General features: G+C 38.6%; 1 protein-coding gene across 1 annotated transcript; it reads left to right on the forward strand.

The window, feature by feature from the left end:
- Positions 1-619: 619 nt before the first annotated feature.
- On the forward strand, positions 620-18,339 carry cry1a (cryptochrome circadian regulator 1a). The gene is made up of 14 exons (XM_017695851.2): positions 620-1,526; positions 8,337-8,445; positions 9,081-9,223; positions 9,420-9,604; positions 11,235-11,323; positions 11,798-11,938; positions 12,047-12,358; positions 12,797-12,948; positions 13,426-13,628; positions 14,238-14,345; positions 15,952-16,047; positions 16,902-16,979; positions 17,265-17,372; positions 17,500-18,339. Exons 1-13 carry the CDS (start codon positions 1,369-1,371, stop codon positions 17,366-17,368), a joined length of 1,878 nt encoding a protein of 625 aa, XP_017551340.1. The 5' UTR covers positions 620-1,368; the 3' UTR covers positions 17,369-17,372; positions 17,500-18,339.
- The last annotated feature ends 132 nt before the right edge of the window (positions 18,340-18,471 follow it).

Here is an 18,471-nt window from a genome sequence, read left to right on the forward strand (position 1 = left end):
TAAATAAATAAATAAATAAATAAATAAATGTTTGACTTAAAATAAAAAGGCACAAGCCTACTTTTGAAGTCGTTACAGTTTCAAAATGCACTGTTCTCTCCTTACTCCATACAGTAATGTTTAAGTGGAAAGTGAAAATAGTATTAGTTAAAATAACTAATATGCATTTATGTGAAGGGCCGCGGGTCAGACAGCCGCCGGGCAGCGCCTGGTTCACACTGCTCGGGTTTAAAACAGCGCCATCCTCCGCGGGTAACGGAGAAAATGACCGCGAGAGTCACTTCCGTCTCTGCTCATGCCTGATATCATGTGCCGATCCGGGTACTTTCAGCTCCAGCCAATCAACGTCCAAAAGGGAGGAGCGCTACTGTAAATGTCGTTATCGTGAGGAAAGCTGCTTATCAAACGCCCGAATCTGTTGAATGTATTATTTTCGGATCTGTGAGTCGACCTGTGGTGTAAGTATGGACGTTTTTGGGGGCTCTGGAAACGTTTTGTATCAAAAAGCCCAGCGGCGCGAATAATCACACAACAAGAACGTGACACGAAATCGTTTGCGTCAGGCCGAGGCGCGGCCAATCAGAATCGTTCTGTCCTAACTGCGTAGCGCAGAGGGCGGAGCTAACACGTCTGAGGGAACGAGTGGGTTATATGGCCGAAAGATCACGGGAGTGTCGCCGTGGGACGAAAATCGCTCAGAAGCGGACTAAGCGAGGGACAAGAAGGCGAGCACACGGGCTGGAGCCTCATAAAATGAGTGTTTGCTCTTTGCGACATGTGCTTGTTCTTTGCCTCTAGAAGCGTGTGAACGGTGTTTTAACGGCTATTAATATTTACATAATCGGGAGCGTTCTGGATCGCGTGCGCGCGCTCGCTCTAGCCTGGCCGTGAGACCACGTTGCTATTCGAGTAGCTAAATAAACACCGTAACTTGTCTTGTTCCAGATTCGCTTATTGGGACTAGCTGTTAAACATACATCCGCGTGTGTTGGCATTTTCCTTTTTTCTCATTTTTCGCCATTCAGGAAAACAAGTTATACAACAGGGAAGGAAGGGACGTGCAAGTGAAAGTCCAGTCCTAAAGCCCGTCGAGTATCCGGCTCCAGGCGAGCTTACTCGAGTCCAAATGATTCAGCTGGGGCCGCTGTTCACATCCCTCGTCATGATGGAAAGCGTTTTGTTAGAGCAAGGATAATTTTTCATTCCTAAGGAATTTTAACACGTTTCTACACATTTAACCTCGTGTTACAACGTAAAACTGCGATTTTTCCTCCATTGAACCCCTTTGTGACAGTTTGCGGAGACTTTTTGTTGTGACCGAGATCGCGTCAAAGCATTACATTCTTAAGGGACTTGTCCAGTGAAGTAATGGTCGTAAATACGATCCACTGGTTCAGGAAGGGCTTGAGGCTCCACGACAATCCTTCCCTCAGAGAGTCCATCCAGGGAGCAGACACTGTTCGTTGTGTGTATATCCTTGATCCCTGGTTTGCAGGATCGTCCAACGTTGGAATCAACAGGTGGAGGTGAGGAAGCAGCATGTGACTTCTGGCTCCTAGCTGTCCAATAAAATGCTCCTAAAGTGGACATTCGAAATGTAGCTTCTGCCAGTGATCCATCGTTTGAGCCAGTGTGTTCCCTTCAGAGTCAGACCGACCAATTAATGTCCCTATATATTGTGATTAATATTATTAGTTTGGTTCATCTGTTCTCTGAAGCAAAAAAAAAGTGTTTTATTTTTCCTTTTAATCTATTGTATTGGAGGGGAATTTCACAGATTTCCCAAAATGTCTGCATAGGTCAAGCATTAAAATGTAAACAAACAACAAGAAGTTGATGTGAACTGTGACACTTTAAGTAAGCATGCAGAGTCAGAATTGTTCACAGTGGTTGTGATAGGAACCAGACGTCTGAAGCATTTGATGCTTCTACAAGATGCAACACAGAAAGCTGTTGCAATAAACTGTTAGGAATACACTGCCTGATGTCACACACGCAGATATTATTATTATTATTGTTATTATTATTATTACTATTTTACCATCATCTATATTACGTGTCAAAGCTTAGAAGACACATGCGGGTTGACTGATCATTCTGGATTAAATATAATGGCTATATTTGCACTATAGACATCCTGACACCTGGTTCCTATGACTACTGTACAGAAATCTGAGTATGTAAGTTTCTCTACAATCCATTGAGCATCTCACAAACCACTCTTAAGTGTTTTAGGTTAAATCTAAATGGTTGAATTATGCAGCAAGTTTGCATAACTGGTGTATTTCCCCTCTAAATTGTGTCCTTTGGTCAGAATGGATTGTTAACAAAAGGAAAATTTAAATTAGATAATAAATAAAAGTACAAAATTAATAAAAGAAAAAAATAGCACTTAAAAAAAAAAAAATTAAATATTAATCAAATAGATTATCAATGCAAAGTCCATTCAGGAAGATATCTACATTGCAAGAGTTAATTCAGCACTAGGGAAGTATGGTTATGTGGAATTATGTGGAGAATTTAGGTGTACCATAGATTCACTCTTATGTTGTGATGGTATCATGTTGGTCTGTGACTAGTTGGGTTCAGACCACACTGGTGTTAGGAGCATGTTTCTAGTCATCAATAAGACCTCTGACAGCTTCAGGCTTTAGTTTTATTAACCATCCATGGCTTGAGAGGTGACGTTTCCATTTCATTTCTGGTTGATGTCTGTATTTAAAGCTTCAGAGGGAGTAATAACCAGTATCTAGAATGTTGAGCCTGTATGTTGGTGGAATAAGGCCTTCTTATCTCAGTGTAAAGCTTTCTTGAATCTGTAAACTATAAATGTCATAGTCTTTTTTTATTTGTGATTAAGATTTTGCTTAGTGGTTGTTTTGCTGTAATGATCACATTATTGGGCAGCTGTAGTAGAATATTGAATAATTGTATGCTTTCACAAATTAGTAGTGTTTCATTCACTTCAGCCATCTCTGTTCAGAATAATCAAAAATTGGCAAGTGCTTGTGGAAGAGGATGTTTTAATTCTCTGGAAGTTTCCAGATGTGCATGTTGGACTGTCTTTGGATCCCTAAAAAAGGAAAGTTAACGCAGTGCTACTCTCCTTGGGTAATGGAGAAAATGACCACAAGCCACTTCTGTCTCTAATACCTAATATTGTGTCGACCCGGGTACTTTCTGCTCCAGCCAATCAACATCAAAGTGGAGGAGCATCACTCCTTTTAACATATTGAAACGCCTGATGTCTGATCTACTCATACCAGCGCACCACACACTAACACACCACCATCAGTGGTGTGAATGATAATCCCAAATAATACCTGATCTGTGGTGGTCTTGCGGGGGTCCTTACCATGAAAGAGGGCTAACAGTGTATGCAGAGAAACAGATGGACTAGTCTTGTAGAACTACAGAGTGCACTTGTATGGTAAAGGGAGCTGATAAAATGGACGGTAACTGTAAAAACAAGCAGGTCAGTCAGTGATGGCGGCGGCGAAGTCCTGGTGCATCAAGTAAAAGGAATGGGAGTGTAGTTGCACTTAGTATCCGCAAAGGGAAGTTTGAGAACCACTGCATTAGGTTATACATTTTCAGTTGGGACACTTCACTCCAGACTTGTCATGTAGTTTCTGTTTCTGTTCACTCACTGACGCTGAGGTCTTTGCCTCTTATCTTTGAATTTGTGGTTAGCACCAAAATGACAAATGTGCAGACTGTTAAGGGCCTTTACTGTAGTTATGACAAGTTCACTCAGGATGTGGCCTTCTTTCTAGGGCCTCTCTTTTCTTCTTAGAACTTAATTATCTGTATTTAATGCTAATGATAGTTGTTAGATTTCCCTTTGGGGCGTTCTTCTCCTCTTCTTGGAATGTAACATTTAGAGTTCACAATTTTTAATATTCATAACAGAAATGTGGCGTATAATTTAACATAATTTGTCACTCGTAGTTCACCGAAACATTACATTTGCAAGTATTAGTAGAAGAGGAAGTGCTTTATAATGATTTGAATTTGATGATAATGTATTCTGTCTATTGGATTCCCTGTCTGGGTGTTGCTCTTTGTATGTCTCCTCTGTAGGTATGACGCTATCATCTTCCCATTCACTCTCTTTTCCACACCCACTATACAAGCTGTCATGTCCATACATGCTAGATTCAGTGTTTTACAGAACATTTATTATCTGAAAGACGTTCAGGGAGTAACACATCCTATCTTTTTGACCCATTTTCTGTTATTTTTTCCCCCAAGTATTTTTAATGAAATGTAATTCTGTTATGTTAGTATGCAAATGTGTGTATGAAAGTAATTTTACATCGTTTTCCACCACAAATACCCATATTATTTGCACCAGCTGTGCATTCCTAAAGATTCTCATCAGTCCAGTCCGCCCACCCAACAAAAATATTTGGTGCATTTCTAAAGCCGCAGAGTAGGTTTCTAGGTTAAAAGACAATCCAAAAACAACTTTCAGGATTATGAATGCTTGAATTAATCCTGGACTGCTTCCTAGATTCTCATTCACTGTTGTGTGACTTAAGATGTATCATTAGTTGAAGTCATAGCTAGACTAGGCCTATATTTATCTATAATGTTACCTATTTTAAGTAAGCCGAGGTAGTTAATGAATGTACTTTGAGGCAGCCAGGGACGTGCTGCATTTAAATGCTGTGCATCCACAGCCATGCATGTGTTAAGCCTCATATTAGTGTATTTATATGGCACAAAAAAGCACAAGTTCCAAGAAAAAGAGCAAATAAACGATGTTATTCTCTTTGTTGCCTGTTGCTCTCAAAAACACTTTAACTACTAAAATGTCTAAAAATGACATTAAACATTCATGACTAGTGCAGACAGTAAATTTCAAGACATATCTGTCTATTAGAGAAAGACGCTTAGAGTCCTTATCTCAGTCACAACAACCATCTCAAAGATGATGTCCATGGAGAGAACAAATACTGCACCACAGACTTCATAGACACAAAATAAAAAGAAAAAGAAAAAACAAATTTACAGAACTGTGCGAAAATCGAAGGCATCTAAAAGTATTTAAAACTAGTCATCTTGGTGGTAAGTGTGCTATATAACATTAGATTATGGCAAACAAAAATTTTAATAAAAATAATTGTGAGCTAGATGGGAAAACAAACTTTGGTTCCTAATTTCCCCCTGATATAAACCCCCCCACTCCCTCAGCCATCACAGAGTTTTATTAAATTATATCACCAGCACATTTGATTTAATGTAATGAAGCGTTGATTAGGCAAAGCAGGTGTATAATGACAGCTACAAACTAGAATAGTGCAAGAAAATGTAGAATGATTGCACAGTTTAAGCAATTCCCAGGTGGTTGCTATGGTGTTGCCAAATTGGTTACTATGGTATTTTAGTTGGTTGCTATGGTACACATGGCAGTTGCTTGTATCACCCATAGTTTGGATAAAAATCCACATTATTTGCATCAGCAGATTTTAAACATAGACATGTTTTTCCAGCTTTGTCTGGAAGCAAAGTTTAGTCCAACTTTGTATCCAGACAACGTCTGGTACTGTGCCCTAGTTTTGCAGCTGTTTATTGCATTGAGGTGCTTCATTATTAAATTGAACACTGAGTCTACCGTTTAGATGGTGTTTCTCTTCAAGCATTTCAAATAGACATTCATTTGCCTTTCTCTACTTTAGCCTTATCCACTGTATTTTCAAACAGTAAAGGACACCATCACAGCTGACAGGTCTATAGGTTTTATCTTTGTCAACAATACAGTATCACAGTATCATCCAATTCTTTATACACTAGACCAAAAAAAAAAAAACAGCAAAAGAAATGAAATATTCAAGAAATCTGAGGTTTACAGACCATTTTAGAACCATTACACTTTGGAAGATTTCCACTTGTCACAGGTGCTTCTGAAACTCTGAAAAGGTTAATTTATTGAAATCATACTAGACTATATTCATGATGTGCAAGTGTGTATGACCACTTAGACTGAGCAGGTGTAGAGGGATATACGGTCAGGAAAATAAGCATAGAAATGTTACACTATGCTTAATCTCTGAGGAAATATTGGTTCATAACGGCTCACCATAACGCCTGTTCCGTAGACCCTTTTCTGTAGGTTCATTACAGGTAGCAGAGAAGTTAGCCAAAGGTTGGTGTGACACCTGATGACTGGGCTTACATAATGTGTTATAGAGGTCATGACATGTTTTTACCTCAATCATAACCAAGCCTCAAAACTCACGCTATCTGGCCTGGATTCACTTTCATTCTGTTTCTGCACCATAGAGGAATTTAAACCTGCAACCTTGTAGTTATGGATCTGGGGTAACTTACCTCAGCAGCACAGCCACTTCTTGTACTACAGCCTGCAAAATCCTTTAAATGGATTAGGGTTACAATGCTAACAAGGTTTTTTAGCCTGCAGTGAACCATTCAGCGGACATTCCCTGTTTGAGTGGAACACCCAACCATATCAAACCAAAAATAACTTTTAAGACTGTAGAACATATGCTTATTATTTCTAATATAATTTAAGTTAAAAATAAAAAATCCAGATAATGTTGTACTTATTATTATTATTATTATTATTATTATTGTTATTATTATTATATATTGATATTTTCATTCTTTTAAAAGGTTTTACATTATCGGTATAACTGGGACAATTCCCATTTCTACCAGAGGGGTAGCCAAAGCCACAAAGCCTTCATACTGAGTTTTGACATAAAAAAGATGGTGGTTCCTGTAGTTAGTTCACTGCTTTTAGTGCTTAGATCACCAACAGCCACAAACTCAGCATGCACACATACACACAGCACTGCAGGGCTTCCATCAGTATCTTTGAGCTGGTGCTCAACTTTTTACCAAAAAGGTCTAATATCCAGAGTCACTGAGGGAAAAAGAAAGGTAGCTCTATCACCATTATTACTCGATAGATCCATGGTCTCCTGTTTTCAGAGTGTTTGTTTTCAGTGGGTTAAAAATAGCATCTTTCATTTTCATTGGTAATGTGTCCCGTGATGACTAAACATTAAATTAAAGAATGAAAAATACTGTTTCTAGTAATGTTTTTCTATCTCATGACTGACGGGGAGCTCACTGCTACTGTTATCTGTAAATTAAGTAAAGCCAGGACTTGAGTTGCTGATTTAAAAAAAAAAATTGAAAAACATGCTAAATTCTATGTAGCGATTTCACAATTATCCATGGATTGATAAGTGGTCCCTTAATAATGTTGAGACACATATTAAACTTCACATAACTCATGGAGATAGTTACATAGGTGTGGAGTACACATGCTGTGCTTAATGATGTAATGTTTAGGTCTGTGAGGTTGTTGTCTTTTTCACTTCCTTCTGTTTGTGTGATTTGCAAACAGTCCAGACCAGGCTTCTTCATTGAAAAGTTGTTATGCACTGAATTGATTTAATTCTATTGTATATATTTCTGTGTGGATAAAATGTGTTCACATATGTTCAACACAGTTATTGCCAAAAGTAAATGCACTCAAAGACAAAATTCTGTTGATCTAATGTATTTCGTTTCATGATGTATGCATTTGAATCAAGCAAATTCAGTACATCATTTTACTTCAAGTACAATACGTGTATTTTGGTGTGGTCCTCTGTTGACCTTTTAATGGTTTTTTTTTTCCCCCCATTGTTCTTGATGTAACCGCACAGTTTCATTTTCATCCATGAATCATAAATCATCTCTCACCCTACCCTGCCCTTCACTGGATGAAATCAGACATGTGTCTATAGCGACAGTTTCATTCTTCAAGCTCCTTATCTGCGACCTGTGTCACATTCTCATTCATAATAAAATCACTCTAGAGGAAAACTATTGTGGCTGGTCCAGAATCAGGTTCAAAGGACTGATGCTATCTGAACTACTTCCCACTGAACTATGGTCACAATCATCTTTTCCTAAGAGTAGGAAGCTCCATTCAGCCTTTCAGCTTGTGTTAGATCACCTTTTACATAAGGGCTGGCATTTTCTGCTGATAGCACTCCTGTGTGCAATAAACACAGCAGGATTTTTCAGTTGACATTGCTTACCTTCAGTTAAAGCACTGTTGTGTGCAATTAAGATTCATCATGCCATTAAGAGCAATTACTCTGACACCAAGCTGATTCTAGTGTGTTGTTTATCTACACCACTACTGTCTGCTCACACCCTAAAAATCCAGATAACCACAGTATATTTCAGGGCTTTGTGTTATTTTGTGCTCTGAATAGTTCATGTGTGCGCTACAACCTACTAACACTAATAAAATAAATGTTATATTTGTTAACATTTCTGAAGCTTACTGTCCAATTTATATTCTACAGGTTCTTACTGCAGTGTCTGGAGGACTTGGATGCCAGCCTCCGCAAACTCAACTCCCGCCTGTTTGTTATTCGGGGCCAGCCCACTGATGTCTTCCCCAGACTTTTCAAAGTAATCCCATTTTTATGACCTAGAGACACGCAATTAAGATATGCTGCAACATGTTTAATGTGCAGAAAACCATTTCTTTTTAAATGGTTTCTTTTTAAACTCCTGATTATTTTTAATCTCCACTTGATTTTTTTTGTTTGCTTTTAATTACATTAAAACATAATCCAGACAAACTATTACCGGCATTTCATTTCAGACCCAAAGGCAAAGAATTAATATAATGTACACAAAGCCTATAAGCGTATGACTGAAACTTCTGTTTGTTATAAAGAAAGACTAGAAATGCTGTTCATAAACACATTTTCCAAGCACAAAAAATCTTGAGCATCTTGAGCTAATTTGTCAAGATGCACTCTGGTAGAACGCCATGATTTACGTCCGTGACACGGTCTATCCTCATTTGAGAAGGTTTTATATAAATAATTTCAGTTTTAATTTTATAATTATCCTCCTTCCTTCTAAAATGAACTGAGGCTTATACTGTAGAATACAAGCAATCATAAATTGATTGTATCCAATTCTTCTGCTTGATAGAGTTTACTGTCTTGGTACAGATGGAAAAAGGGAATAGAAGTGGTGCAGCATTTTATTTACTTTTTACTGAAAATGACTGTATTCTTTTGAACTGCACGCAGGAGTGGAACATTACTCGTCTGTCTTATGAGTATGACTCTGAGCCTTTTGGGAAGGAGCGAGATGCAGCCATTAAGAAGCTGGCCAGTGAGGCAGGCGTGGAGGTGACAGTACGCATCTCCCACACGCTCTACGATCTGGACAAGTATGTACTCCTCAAATCATCTTAACCTCTTAACTCTTGGCCATAGATACTGCTGACCTGACAAGAGGTTACAGAACTGTAGTTGTTGGTAGATGTATTTTTCCAGTCCTTTCTTTTTCACTTGTTAATGTATCCTTCTCAACATCTTATTATCCGTATTTACTTCCTCCCTCTTCCTTCTTTGTTGTCTTCTCAGGATCATAGAGCTCAATGGCGGTCAGTCTCCACTCACCTACAAGCGCTTCCAGACGCTCATCAGCAGGATGGAGGCGGTGGAGACTCCAGCTGAAGCTATCACAGCAGAAGTCATGGGCTCCTGCACTACACCGCTTTCTGATGACCACGATGAGAAGTTTGGGGTTCCCTCCCTGGAGGAGCTTGGTTGGTGGCTCAGATAAAGATTTCAATTCACTTTTCACTTATTTACAATACATAAAAAACAGTTATTCAATTAATTAGATTTTATGCACCTTTTTGTTTGTAGTTTCTTTAGGTATAATCATTTCCATTTAGTAAGCTGTTTTATTATTGCAAACAGGCTACATTAATGCCCTAGCCTACACCACTAGCTGCTATAACATTACTGAAGGTACTTTCAGTGATTTTCATAACAAAATCAAGCTACACAGTGATTGCAACAGAGAGAAAAACAGAAGCCAAAAATCCCATCCCAACCAAAGAAGAAGCCATACAGAGTCTCTATAAAGTTAAATGTTGATTCAGTCACAGATGCTTGGTGTAGCTGTAAGGCTAGATAGAAAGAAAGACAGAACTTACTTTATTGATCCCAGAGGGAAGTTGCAGGAGATTACTTGACAAAAAATAAAAGGTTAAACCTAATAATGTTGTGTGACATGCGTAAAAATAATTTGTCATTTATTTGCCTTCCAGTACACTGGAATGCACTAATACCATTATGTTACTTTTGTTACAGTGTTGAGAGGTCCAGCCACAGATTTGCTGTCTCGTGGTAGAAACCTATTAGTTTTTATAGTACTAATTTTTTACTAGGTTGAATTATAGTGTAGTGTGTAAAAAAAAAAAGCATAGTGGCCTAAAAATTGCCAGAGTAGAAAATTGAAAAAAATATTTCACTCTAAATGTAGGTATTTTAAGTTGAATGCCACAGTTTCTTATTAATTTTGGTGGGAGTTTTGTCAAACTTGTCCAACCTCATAGCAGTAGCTACTGAAAAACAGAAAAACAATACATTTGTAGGCAAAGCATAGATGGGCCCATTTCTATTCATGTAGTCGGAGCAGCATTAGAGCAACTGTAATGGTGCTGCAGTTGCATGTAGACCTTGCTTAACTACATGAAGGGCAGTCTGTAAGAAACTGGATGTCGACAGTTTTTGTTGATCTGCCTTAGTGCAACGATTGTGATATTAAATTGCTACTGTTAGCTCTATTTGAAGATGCATGGTGCACATTCAGTGAACCATGAAAATATAACTGCCCTTATTGTTTGATGCCAAAAGTTAAAGGACCACTGGCTACTCAGCCATTTCTTGGTGTTTTTGTGTCATTAGTTCATTGACAAGAGAGATAACAGTAATAGATTTGAATGTTGATGTGATGTTTGGCTCCAAACATAGCTCCAAGCATTGGTTCTGCCCAATCTTCGTGTTTTTTTTTTTAAAGCCACACTGATGAACTGAACTGAAGAATAATGTTGTGTCTAAAAACCACTTTTCAACTACTGAACAGAACCAAAACTGCTCATGACCTGAAGAATATTATCTCAATATGTGAAACACGTTGCATTTGGCATTTATCACTGCCAGTGAAGTTGGTCCACTTATGTAGGTATTTTCATTCTTCTACTTAGGTAAAAGACAGTAATTCTACTTAATGGGGAATTCCACAGTTTTTTATGTGGCTTTTCAGCATTCCTTCCAACCACGTTCTTACATGTTATGAATAGTTAGATGTTTTTTCCTACAAATTTCAGAACAGTGTAGCCCATGACAAATAAGTAAGTGTGTGATGGTTTGGTCTTGTGTGTGCAGGTTTTGACACAGAGGGGCTCTCTTCAGCTGTGTGGCCTGGAGGAGAGACAGAAGCTCTCACACGCCTTGAGAGGCACCTGGAGAGAAAGGTCAGGAAGCTTTATTCACTGAGTGCACTGACTCGACCCAGTGATGGGCTTGCCACAGCTTTAAGGATCTTTGACATCATTCATCAAAGTTACAAGTTTGTGTTAAAAGGGAACATTAACACTGCCACTGTGGGATTCAGCATAGTAAACTGTTACCTGCCTGTGAAATTGGAACTTTTTGTGTGCTACGAGAAAAGAACACAATGCTGCCTGAGATTGTGGTCATCATTGTTGAATGCACCATAACTTTATTTAAGTAGTGACCAAATATATTCATTAATGAATTTAGATCATTAATGCCTCATGTAAAAATTAGATGACCCTAATATGGAAGCTCATTCATGACAAAATAAACAATGCCTAAATTTTTTTGTTTGTTTCTGGCAGCAGTATGTCAGAATTTAGATAGAGTATCTCATTATATTGACTTATTTTCTCAAAATTCTAAAACTAATCCAAAATCCCACTTTCCAGGCATGGGTGGCCAATTTTGAACGTCCCAGAATGAATGCCAACTCCCTGTTGGCCAGTCCCACTGGTCTCAGCCCCTACCTGAGGTTTGGCTGCCTCTCATGCCGACTCTTTTACTTCAAACTCACTGACCTGTACAGGAAGGTATGAACTTTAGCACATACATTGCATGCATGTAGTAAAACAAGAAGTCAAGACCAAATCTAGAAATCACACTAATCTCTGCTGTTTCTCTCTCCCCTTGTCTTTCAGGTGAAGAAAAACAGTTCGCCCCCTCTATCTCTCTATGGCCAGCTGCTGTGGCGAGAGTTCTTCTACACAGCCGCCACCAACAATCCACGCTTCGACAAGATGGAGGGCAACCCCATCTGCGTGCAGATCCCCTGGGACCGCAACCCAGAGGCGCTGGCCAAATGGGCAGAGGGCAGGACAGGCTTCCCCTGGATTGACGCTATCATGACTCAGCTGAGGCAAGAGGGCTGGATACACCACCTGGCCCGACATGCTGTAGCCTGCTTCCTCACTCGTGGAGACCTGTGGATCAGCTGGGAGGAGGGCATGAAGGTACTATGGATAAGCAAGTTATCATTTTGTAATGTAATTTATCAGCTGGTAGTAATGTAAACTACATATGTCCTAAAAATCAATAAATCCGTCTTATCTTAGCTGTAGGCAATAAATGAATTTTAGACTGTCTGTTTTATTGATGACAATATTTGATTTCTTGTTGGAATATATGAATACGATTTGTTTAGAAATAAATACCAGAAATTATTACAATGCCCATTCCTAATTTAAATGTGACGATGCAGGGGTAAATCCTTGAGTGTAACAAAGAATCTTCAGTCTATATTATTTATATTACATAGAAAAGTTTTTTCAAAAGTCTTGCAAATGAGGTGTAGTTACTTGCTTGACCCACTAGGTGTCTCTACAGCCCTATACCAGGAACCCTAACAAGCTACAGTAAAACAGTGCTCACATGCAATGTTGTGGTACCAGGTGTTTGAGGAGCTGTTGCTGGACGCAGACTGGAGTGTGAACGCAGGCAGCTGGATGTGGCTTTCCTGCAGCTCCTTCTTCCAGCAGTTCTTCCACTGTTACTGCCCAGTGGGCTTCGGCCGCCGCACGGACCCCAATGGCGACTACATACGGTGGGTTTCATAGCCTTGTGTTGCAAAACTAAATATAAAACAGTTCCCACATTTCAAGAATGGGAAGCAGATTCTAGTCAGATGAAACATGTCAAAGACGGCACAATATAGACTACATATCATATTTTATCACCACCCGTGCCTCACAATAGATTACAACACAATTGTGAATTTGAATTTAGTTTTGTCTGTTCCAGTTGTTCTACAAACCTCAGAAAAACAGAACCTTGTGATGCAAACTGTCTTCAAGAATCACTGTATTATATTTTTGCTATCTTGCCTAGATGGCTAAAAATCAGCATTCATTGTTTTGACCAAAATCATTTGCATGAGTTGGATTTAATGATCGCCCACATAGAATCCCTCATTTGGACCATCTAAGATTTGACATTGTGGCAACGCTACAATTCATGTCCCTGTGGAATGTATAATGGCAGGAACTGACTTGAGCCCATGCTTTCTCTTTTTGTCCTGTAGGCGATACTTACCAATCCTGAGAGGATTTCCTGCCAAGTACATCTATGATCCCTGGAATGCCCCAGAAAGTGTGCAGAAAGCAGCCAAATGTGTGATTGGTGTGCACTACCCCAAACCAATGGTACACCATGCAGAGGCTAGCCGCCTCAACATTGAACGCATGAAGCAGATCTACCAGCAGCTGTCATGCTATAGAGGCCTGGGTAAGTCAAACAAACCAGATCTGGCTTTTGATGGAGGGTTGTAAACAGTACCTGAACATTATGAATTGTCTAATTGGTCTAATCACATAACACTTATCAGTGTACCATCTAACAATGTTCAGGAATGTCAACTAAAAACAAAACTAAAGCTAAACAAAACCAAAACAGTGTGTCCATCATTATAATGTAACCTTTGGAAAAAAAACCTTTCTCACAAAAGAAAATTGTGTGTCTGTGTGATTTGGCTAAGGATTTATGTAAGACAAGTAATGCAGAGTTATTATTAGAGTAGTTAAAAACAAAAGTTAGTGGAAAAAAGTAAGCAGAAAAAAGAGAACAGAACAGTTGTCTTAGTACCTTATTGGTAATAATAATAGTAATAATTTAGATTTTTTAACACAAGTTTGCAAAATGCTTTACAGAATGATTTAAAAACAAACAATGCAGGACAAAATAGTAAAGTACAAATTACGGGGGGTGGGGAATAAAGTAAAATATACAGAAAGAAAAGAAAAACTGCTTACTATAAATAAGTGTTGAATTAATGAAGTTTAGTTAAAAATTATTTAGTGGTAATAGTTTGCTGTAATTGAGGCTTGACATTCTCAGGTTTGCTGGCGACGGTCCCCTCCAACCCAAACGGAAATGGGGAAAACTCTACGAGCATGATGGGTCTCCCACCTTCAGAGACCACCCAAGAGGCTGCTGCATCTTCAGGTAAAATCTCTGAAATAGTTCACAGAAAACATTGTAGATGATAGTTAATGTGTCTTTACATGAGCCAGCTAGCCTGAGTTTGATTTCATAAGCTAACTGGGCTCTCTTCTCCCGTTTTTAAGAATTGCCCACAAGTTCTCAATTGGGTTCAGGTCAGGTGAGGAAGGGGGCCATGTCATAAGTTTTTCATCTTTAATGCCTTTACTGGCGAGCCATGCAGAGGAGTACTTGGATGCATGTGATGGAGCATTGTCCTGCATAAAAATCATTGTCTTTTTGAAAGATGCAGATTCTTCCTGTACCACTACTTAAAGAAAGTGTCTTCTAAAAACTGGCAGTAGGTTTTGGAGTTGATTTTGAGCCCATCTTCAACACGAAAAAGGTCCAAACCAGCTCATCTTTAATAATACCAGCCCATACCAGTACCCCACCTCCACCTTGCTGGCGTCTGACTCGAGGTGGAGCTCTGTCCTGTTACTGATCCAGCCACGGGCCCATCCATCTGGTCCGTCAAGAGTCACTCTCATTTAATCAGTCCATAAAACCTTTGAAAAATCTGTCTTCAGATTCTTCTTGGACCAGTCTAGACACTTCAGCTTATGTGTCTTGTTCAGTGGTGGTCGGGTTTCAGCCTTCCTTACCTTGGCCATGTCTCCGAGCGCTGAACATCTTGTACTTCTTGATACTCCAGCTAGGTTGCAGTTCTGGAATATGACAGAACTGGAAGATAATGGGTTCCTGGTAGCTTCACGCTTGATTCTTCTCAAATCCTTGGCAGTTAATTTGCGTCTTTTTTCTCAGCACGTTTCTTGCGACCCTGTTGACTATTTGCAACAAAACGTTTGATGGTTCTGTGATCACGCCCCAATATCTTAGCAATTTCAAGAGTGCTGCATCCCTCTGAGAGACTTTTGGTAATTTTTGACTTTTCAGAGTCAGTTCAATCTCTTTTTTGGCCCATTTTGTCTAAAGAAAAAAGCTGCCTAATAATTATACACACCTTGATATAGGGTGTTGACCTCCTTAGGCCACACCCTCCCTCATTGCACAGATACTCATCACCTGCTATGCTTAAATCCATTAAGCATTCAAGTTTATCCAGCGTGGAGTTAGAAAATATGCCTAAAAATGATAATATGCTCAAAATACTCACTTGCCTAATAATTGTGCAGACAGTGTTATAATAGAAGATCCAGAGCTCTCTGGCTGATATACACAATCCCAGCTACGCACAAGAAACATAACGTTCAACCAGTCCAACCACATTTGGACTGAGATACGCTGCAGAGACTTTTAAACCCAGCATGCATTTCTTGCTGTAGGTCTACAAAAAACTCAAACTACATGTTTATCGGTTAAGTCAATTTAGATCAGTATGTTTTATCAACTAAATAAAGAGAACGCAACATTTGTTTCTCTTAGTCTCAGACATTATTTCTCTGTAAATAAGAACAGGCTCAGCTGGTTTAGTGCTGTATGAAGCAAATAGATTCTTGGATCACTTGTTTTGTTTCACCAAAGTCCCCTACATAGTAACCCATATGAATGTGTAGCTTAGATTTGAACTCAGTTGTGTGGTGCTAAGGCCTTCTTACTTTTACTGTAGGATACCAAATGGCTGCAAATCCTCAAGGGGAGTGGCACAGTGGGATGATGATGTACCCCCAAGTAGACACACAACCCAGCAGCAGCACACAACAAGGTACACACACATAAACATATATATTGTCACTGCCATAACAAAATCTTGAATCTCCAGAATAAAAAAAATAAGAAATTCACGTTTTTAAGTTGACAACACATTTAGAATGTTTAACTGACCTCTTTTGCTTTGAGTGACTCTATACCTTGCATATGTTTATTTTATAAATGTTTTTTATTACTATCAGTTAATGCCTTGGAGTTAACTAGATTATAATGTAAACGTTGTAAATATGCAATAACTGATTTCTTTAAAAAAAAAATTTCACTGTGGGACCACTGTTTGAACTAATTCTGTTGTATGCTCCATGTACATATAGGTGACACCTGGCTAATCAGAATGTTTTAGTACAACTGAACATGTTTTTTTGAACATGCAAAAACTCCTCCTATTACTAAACAGAAGGCTTATAAGAGCTACACTAACCTTTGAAACAAATACAAAACTGAAAGTACAACTTTCGAAGGACTTATCTTGGTAACAAATCTAAACCCTACATATTTTAACCCCTTGTTAAGTCAGGACTCATCAGCACTCAACTCCTTTCATTAGATTTTCTGAAAGAGTTTGAATGTGATGATATTTGACAAGGCAGTAGTTTATAATGTATAAAAGAACATTCATTACCATTATTCAGGCAAATTTTGCTTTTCATACAAAGGAAGACAGACACTTTGTGATTAGTGCTGCAGCTAAATATATCCAAAGTAATAGTGATTAGCTATTTTTTGCTAACATACATTTGCATGTTTTTTATTTTCCTTACTTAATTGTAAAAAAAAAAAAATACTCAGAAAAACTTTGACTGCGCTTTAAATTCTTAGCATGTCTTGAACCTCTTTGCTTGTGTGCAGGTTATTCTGGCAGCACTGGTGGAATGATGTGCTATAGGCAAGAAGCTCAGCAGATACCTGGTCCTGTGCTACAGCAAGGTATAGATCTAAGAACTGCCCAATGCTTGCATATATTTGTGGTTTTAAATTTTAAATATTACAAATTATTGCAATGATTTACCCTGAAACAATCACAAAAAGCAGAGAAATCTTGGTGGAACTTAGTTATCTGACTGAGTAGTTTCATGTGTACTATTTATTTATTTTTTTGTGAGCCATCAAATCTAAAGTGACAGCTATTCACTGTTCTGTGTGTTTCTAAGCTGGTTAGAAGAAAAGTCCTAAATTAAAAGTATAACCAAAGCATCTTTTTGTCTTTCATAGGGCGGGGCCTTCACTCCAGCACCACTCAGATCTCGGGGAAACGACACAGTGAAGAGTCTGGACCCACAACGGGCTCAAAAGTGCAGAGACAGTGCAGTCCTTAAACAGGTCTTATTGTTATTATTATTATTAGTAGTAGTAGTAGTATAATTGTATCTCTTTAGAAATATTAAGACCCCATTAATTTCTTTTTCCAAATAAAATCTGATTATTTTTCTTGTATGTGTTTCAACAGTCTAAACAGGCTGAAGTTCTCAGATGTGGCGTTTTGACCTGGAGCAGCTGTAGCTCACCTGTTACACACATGCATATACATTTATGATGTTGGGTTTTATTTGGGTTGTTTTTCCCAGGAAGGTTGTGAGTATTAGGAGTGCATGATCCTCTCTGTAAGCACGTCCACACATTTTTAATCAATGGGACTTTATGATATTATCACTTGGACTAGACCCCCTGCTGATACCAGCGTCCTGATCATCTTTGGAAAAACGTGGTTCACTGCCACACTATTCTGTCAATGTTGATGAGTGTTAGGACTCTTCTTGGGACAGAAATCTTTCTGTATATAAGAATTTGTTGAATACTCACATACAAACTGTACATATTTGATATTGTATGTGTTTTCTCTATTTCATGTAGTCATAGACCCATTGATATATTTTTGATATTAATAATCATTGTGGATCGACTGTAACCTGTTCTTTTTTGCAGATGTGAACATTAAAGAGCATTTGTAGTCTGTCCATTCAGTACATGGTGAGGCTTCTCTCAGTCTGCTTGCTTCAATGTCTCCCTTACTCTCCTTAATTCTCTCTCTCTCTCTCTCTCTCTCTCTCTCTCTCTCTCTCTCTCTCTCTCTCTCTCTCTCTCTTTCTTTACTCCGTTTCACCTGACTGGTTTCTGTTCCAGCTTTTTTGTCACTCTTTAGTCTCTCATCATCGTTTCTCCTTTCTGTTTGTCTTCCCTCTCTTCTGTCTCCTCATATGGTTGTCATCATTGTACACTAAATTGGGGTGTTATCACTTTGTGCTTCTTGTCCACTCATGTTGTGCTTTTAAATAAAGTGTAAATGTATTGTGGCTTGTCTGTTCTTTTTTGCAAGAAAAGTGCCCTTTCTCAGTTGAATCTCTATCACTGGTGTTAATGGCTGCTGTCATTAATGTTATAAGAAATCTAAGAACGTTTGTAATATTTGCTGTTGAGCCAG

Source organism: Pygocentrus nattereri, chromosome 1 (genome assembly GCF_015220715.1).
Source record: "Pygocentrus nattereri isolate fPygNat1 chromosome 1, fPygNat1.pri, whole genome shotgun sequence".
NCBI classification, from domain to species: Eukaryota; Metazoa; Chordata; class Actinopteri; order Characiformes; family Serrasalmidae; genus Pygocentrus; species Pygocentrus nattereri.

Coding starts and splice junctions, on each gene's coding strand:
- cry1a (XM_017695851.2), top strand. CDS start 1,369: ATGGTCGTAAATACGATCCACTGGTTCAGGAAGGGCTTGAGGCTCCAC. Junction 8,446..9,080: donor TCTTCCCCAGACTTTTCAAA/GTAATCCCATTT, acceptor AACTGCACGCAG/GAGTGGAACATTACTCGTCT. Junction 9,605..11,234: donor TCCCTCCCTGGAGGAGCTTG/GTTGGTGGCTCA, acceptor TTGTGTGTGCAG/GTTTTGACACAGAGGGGCTC.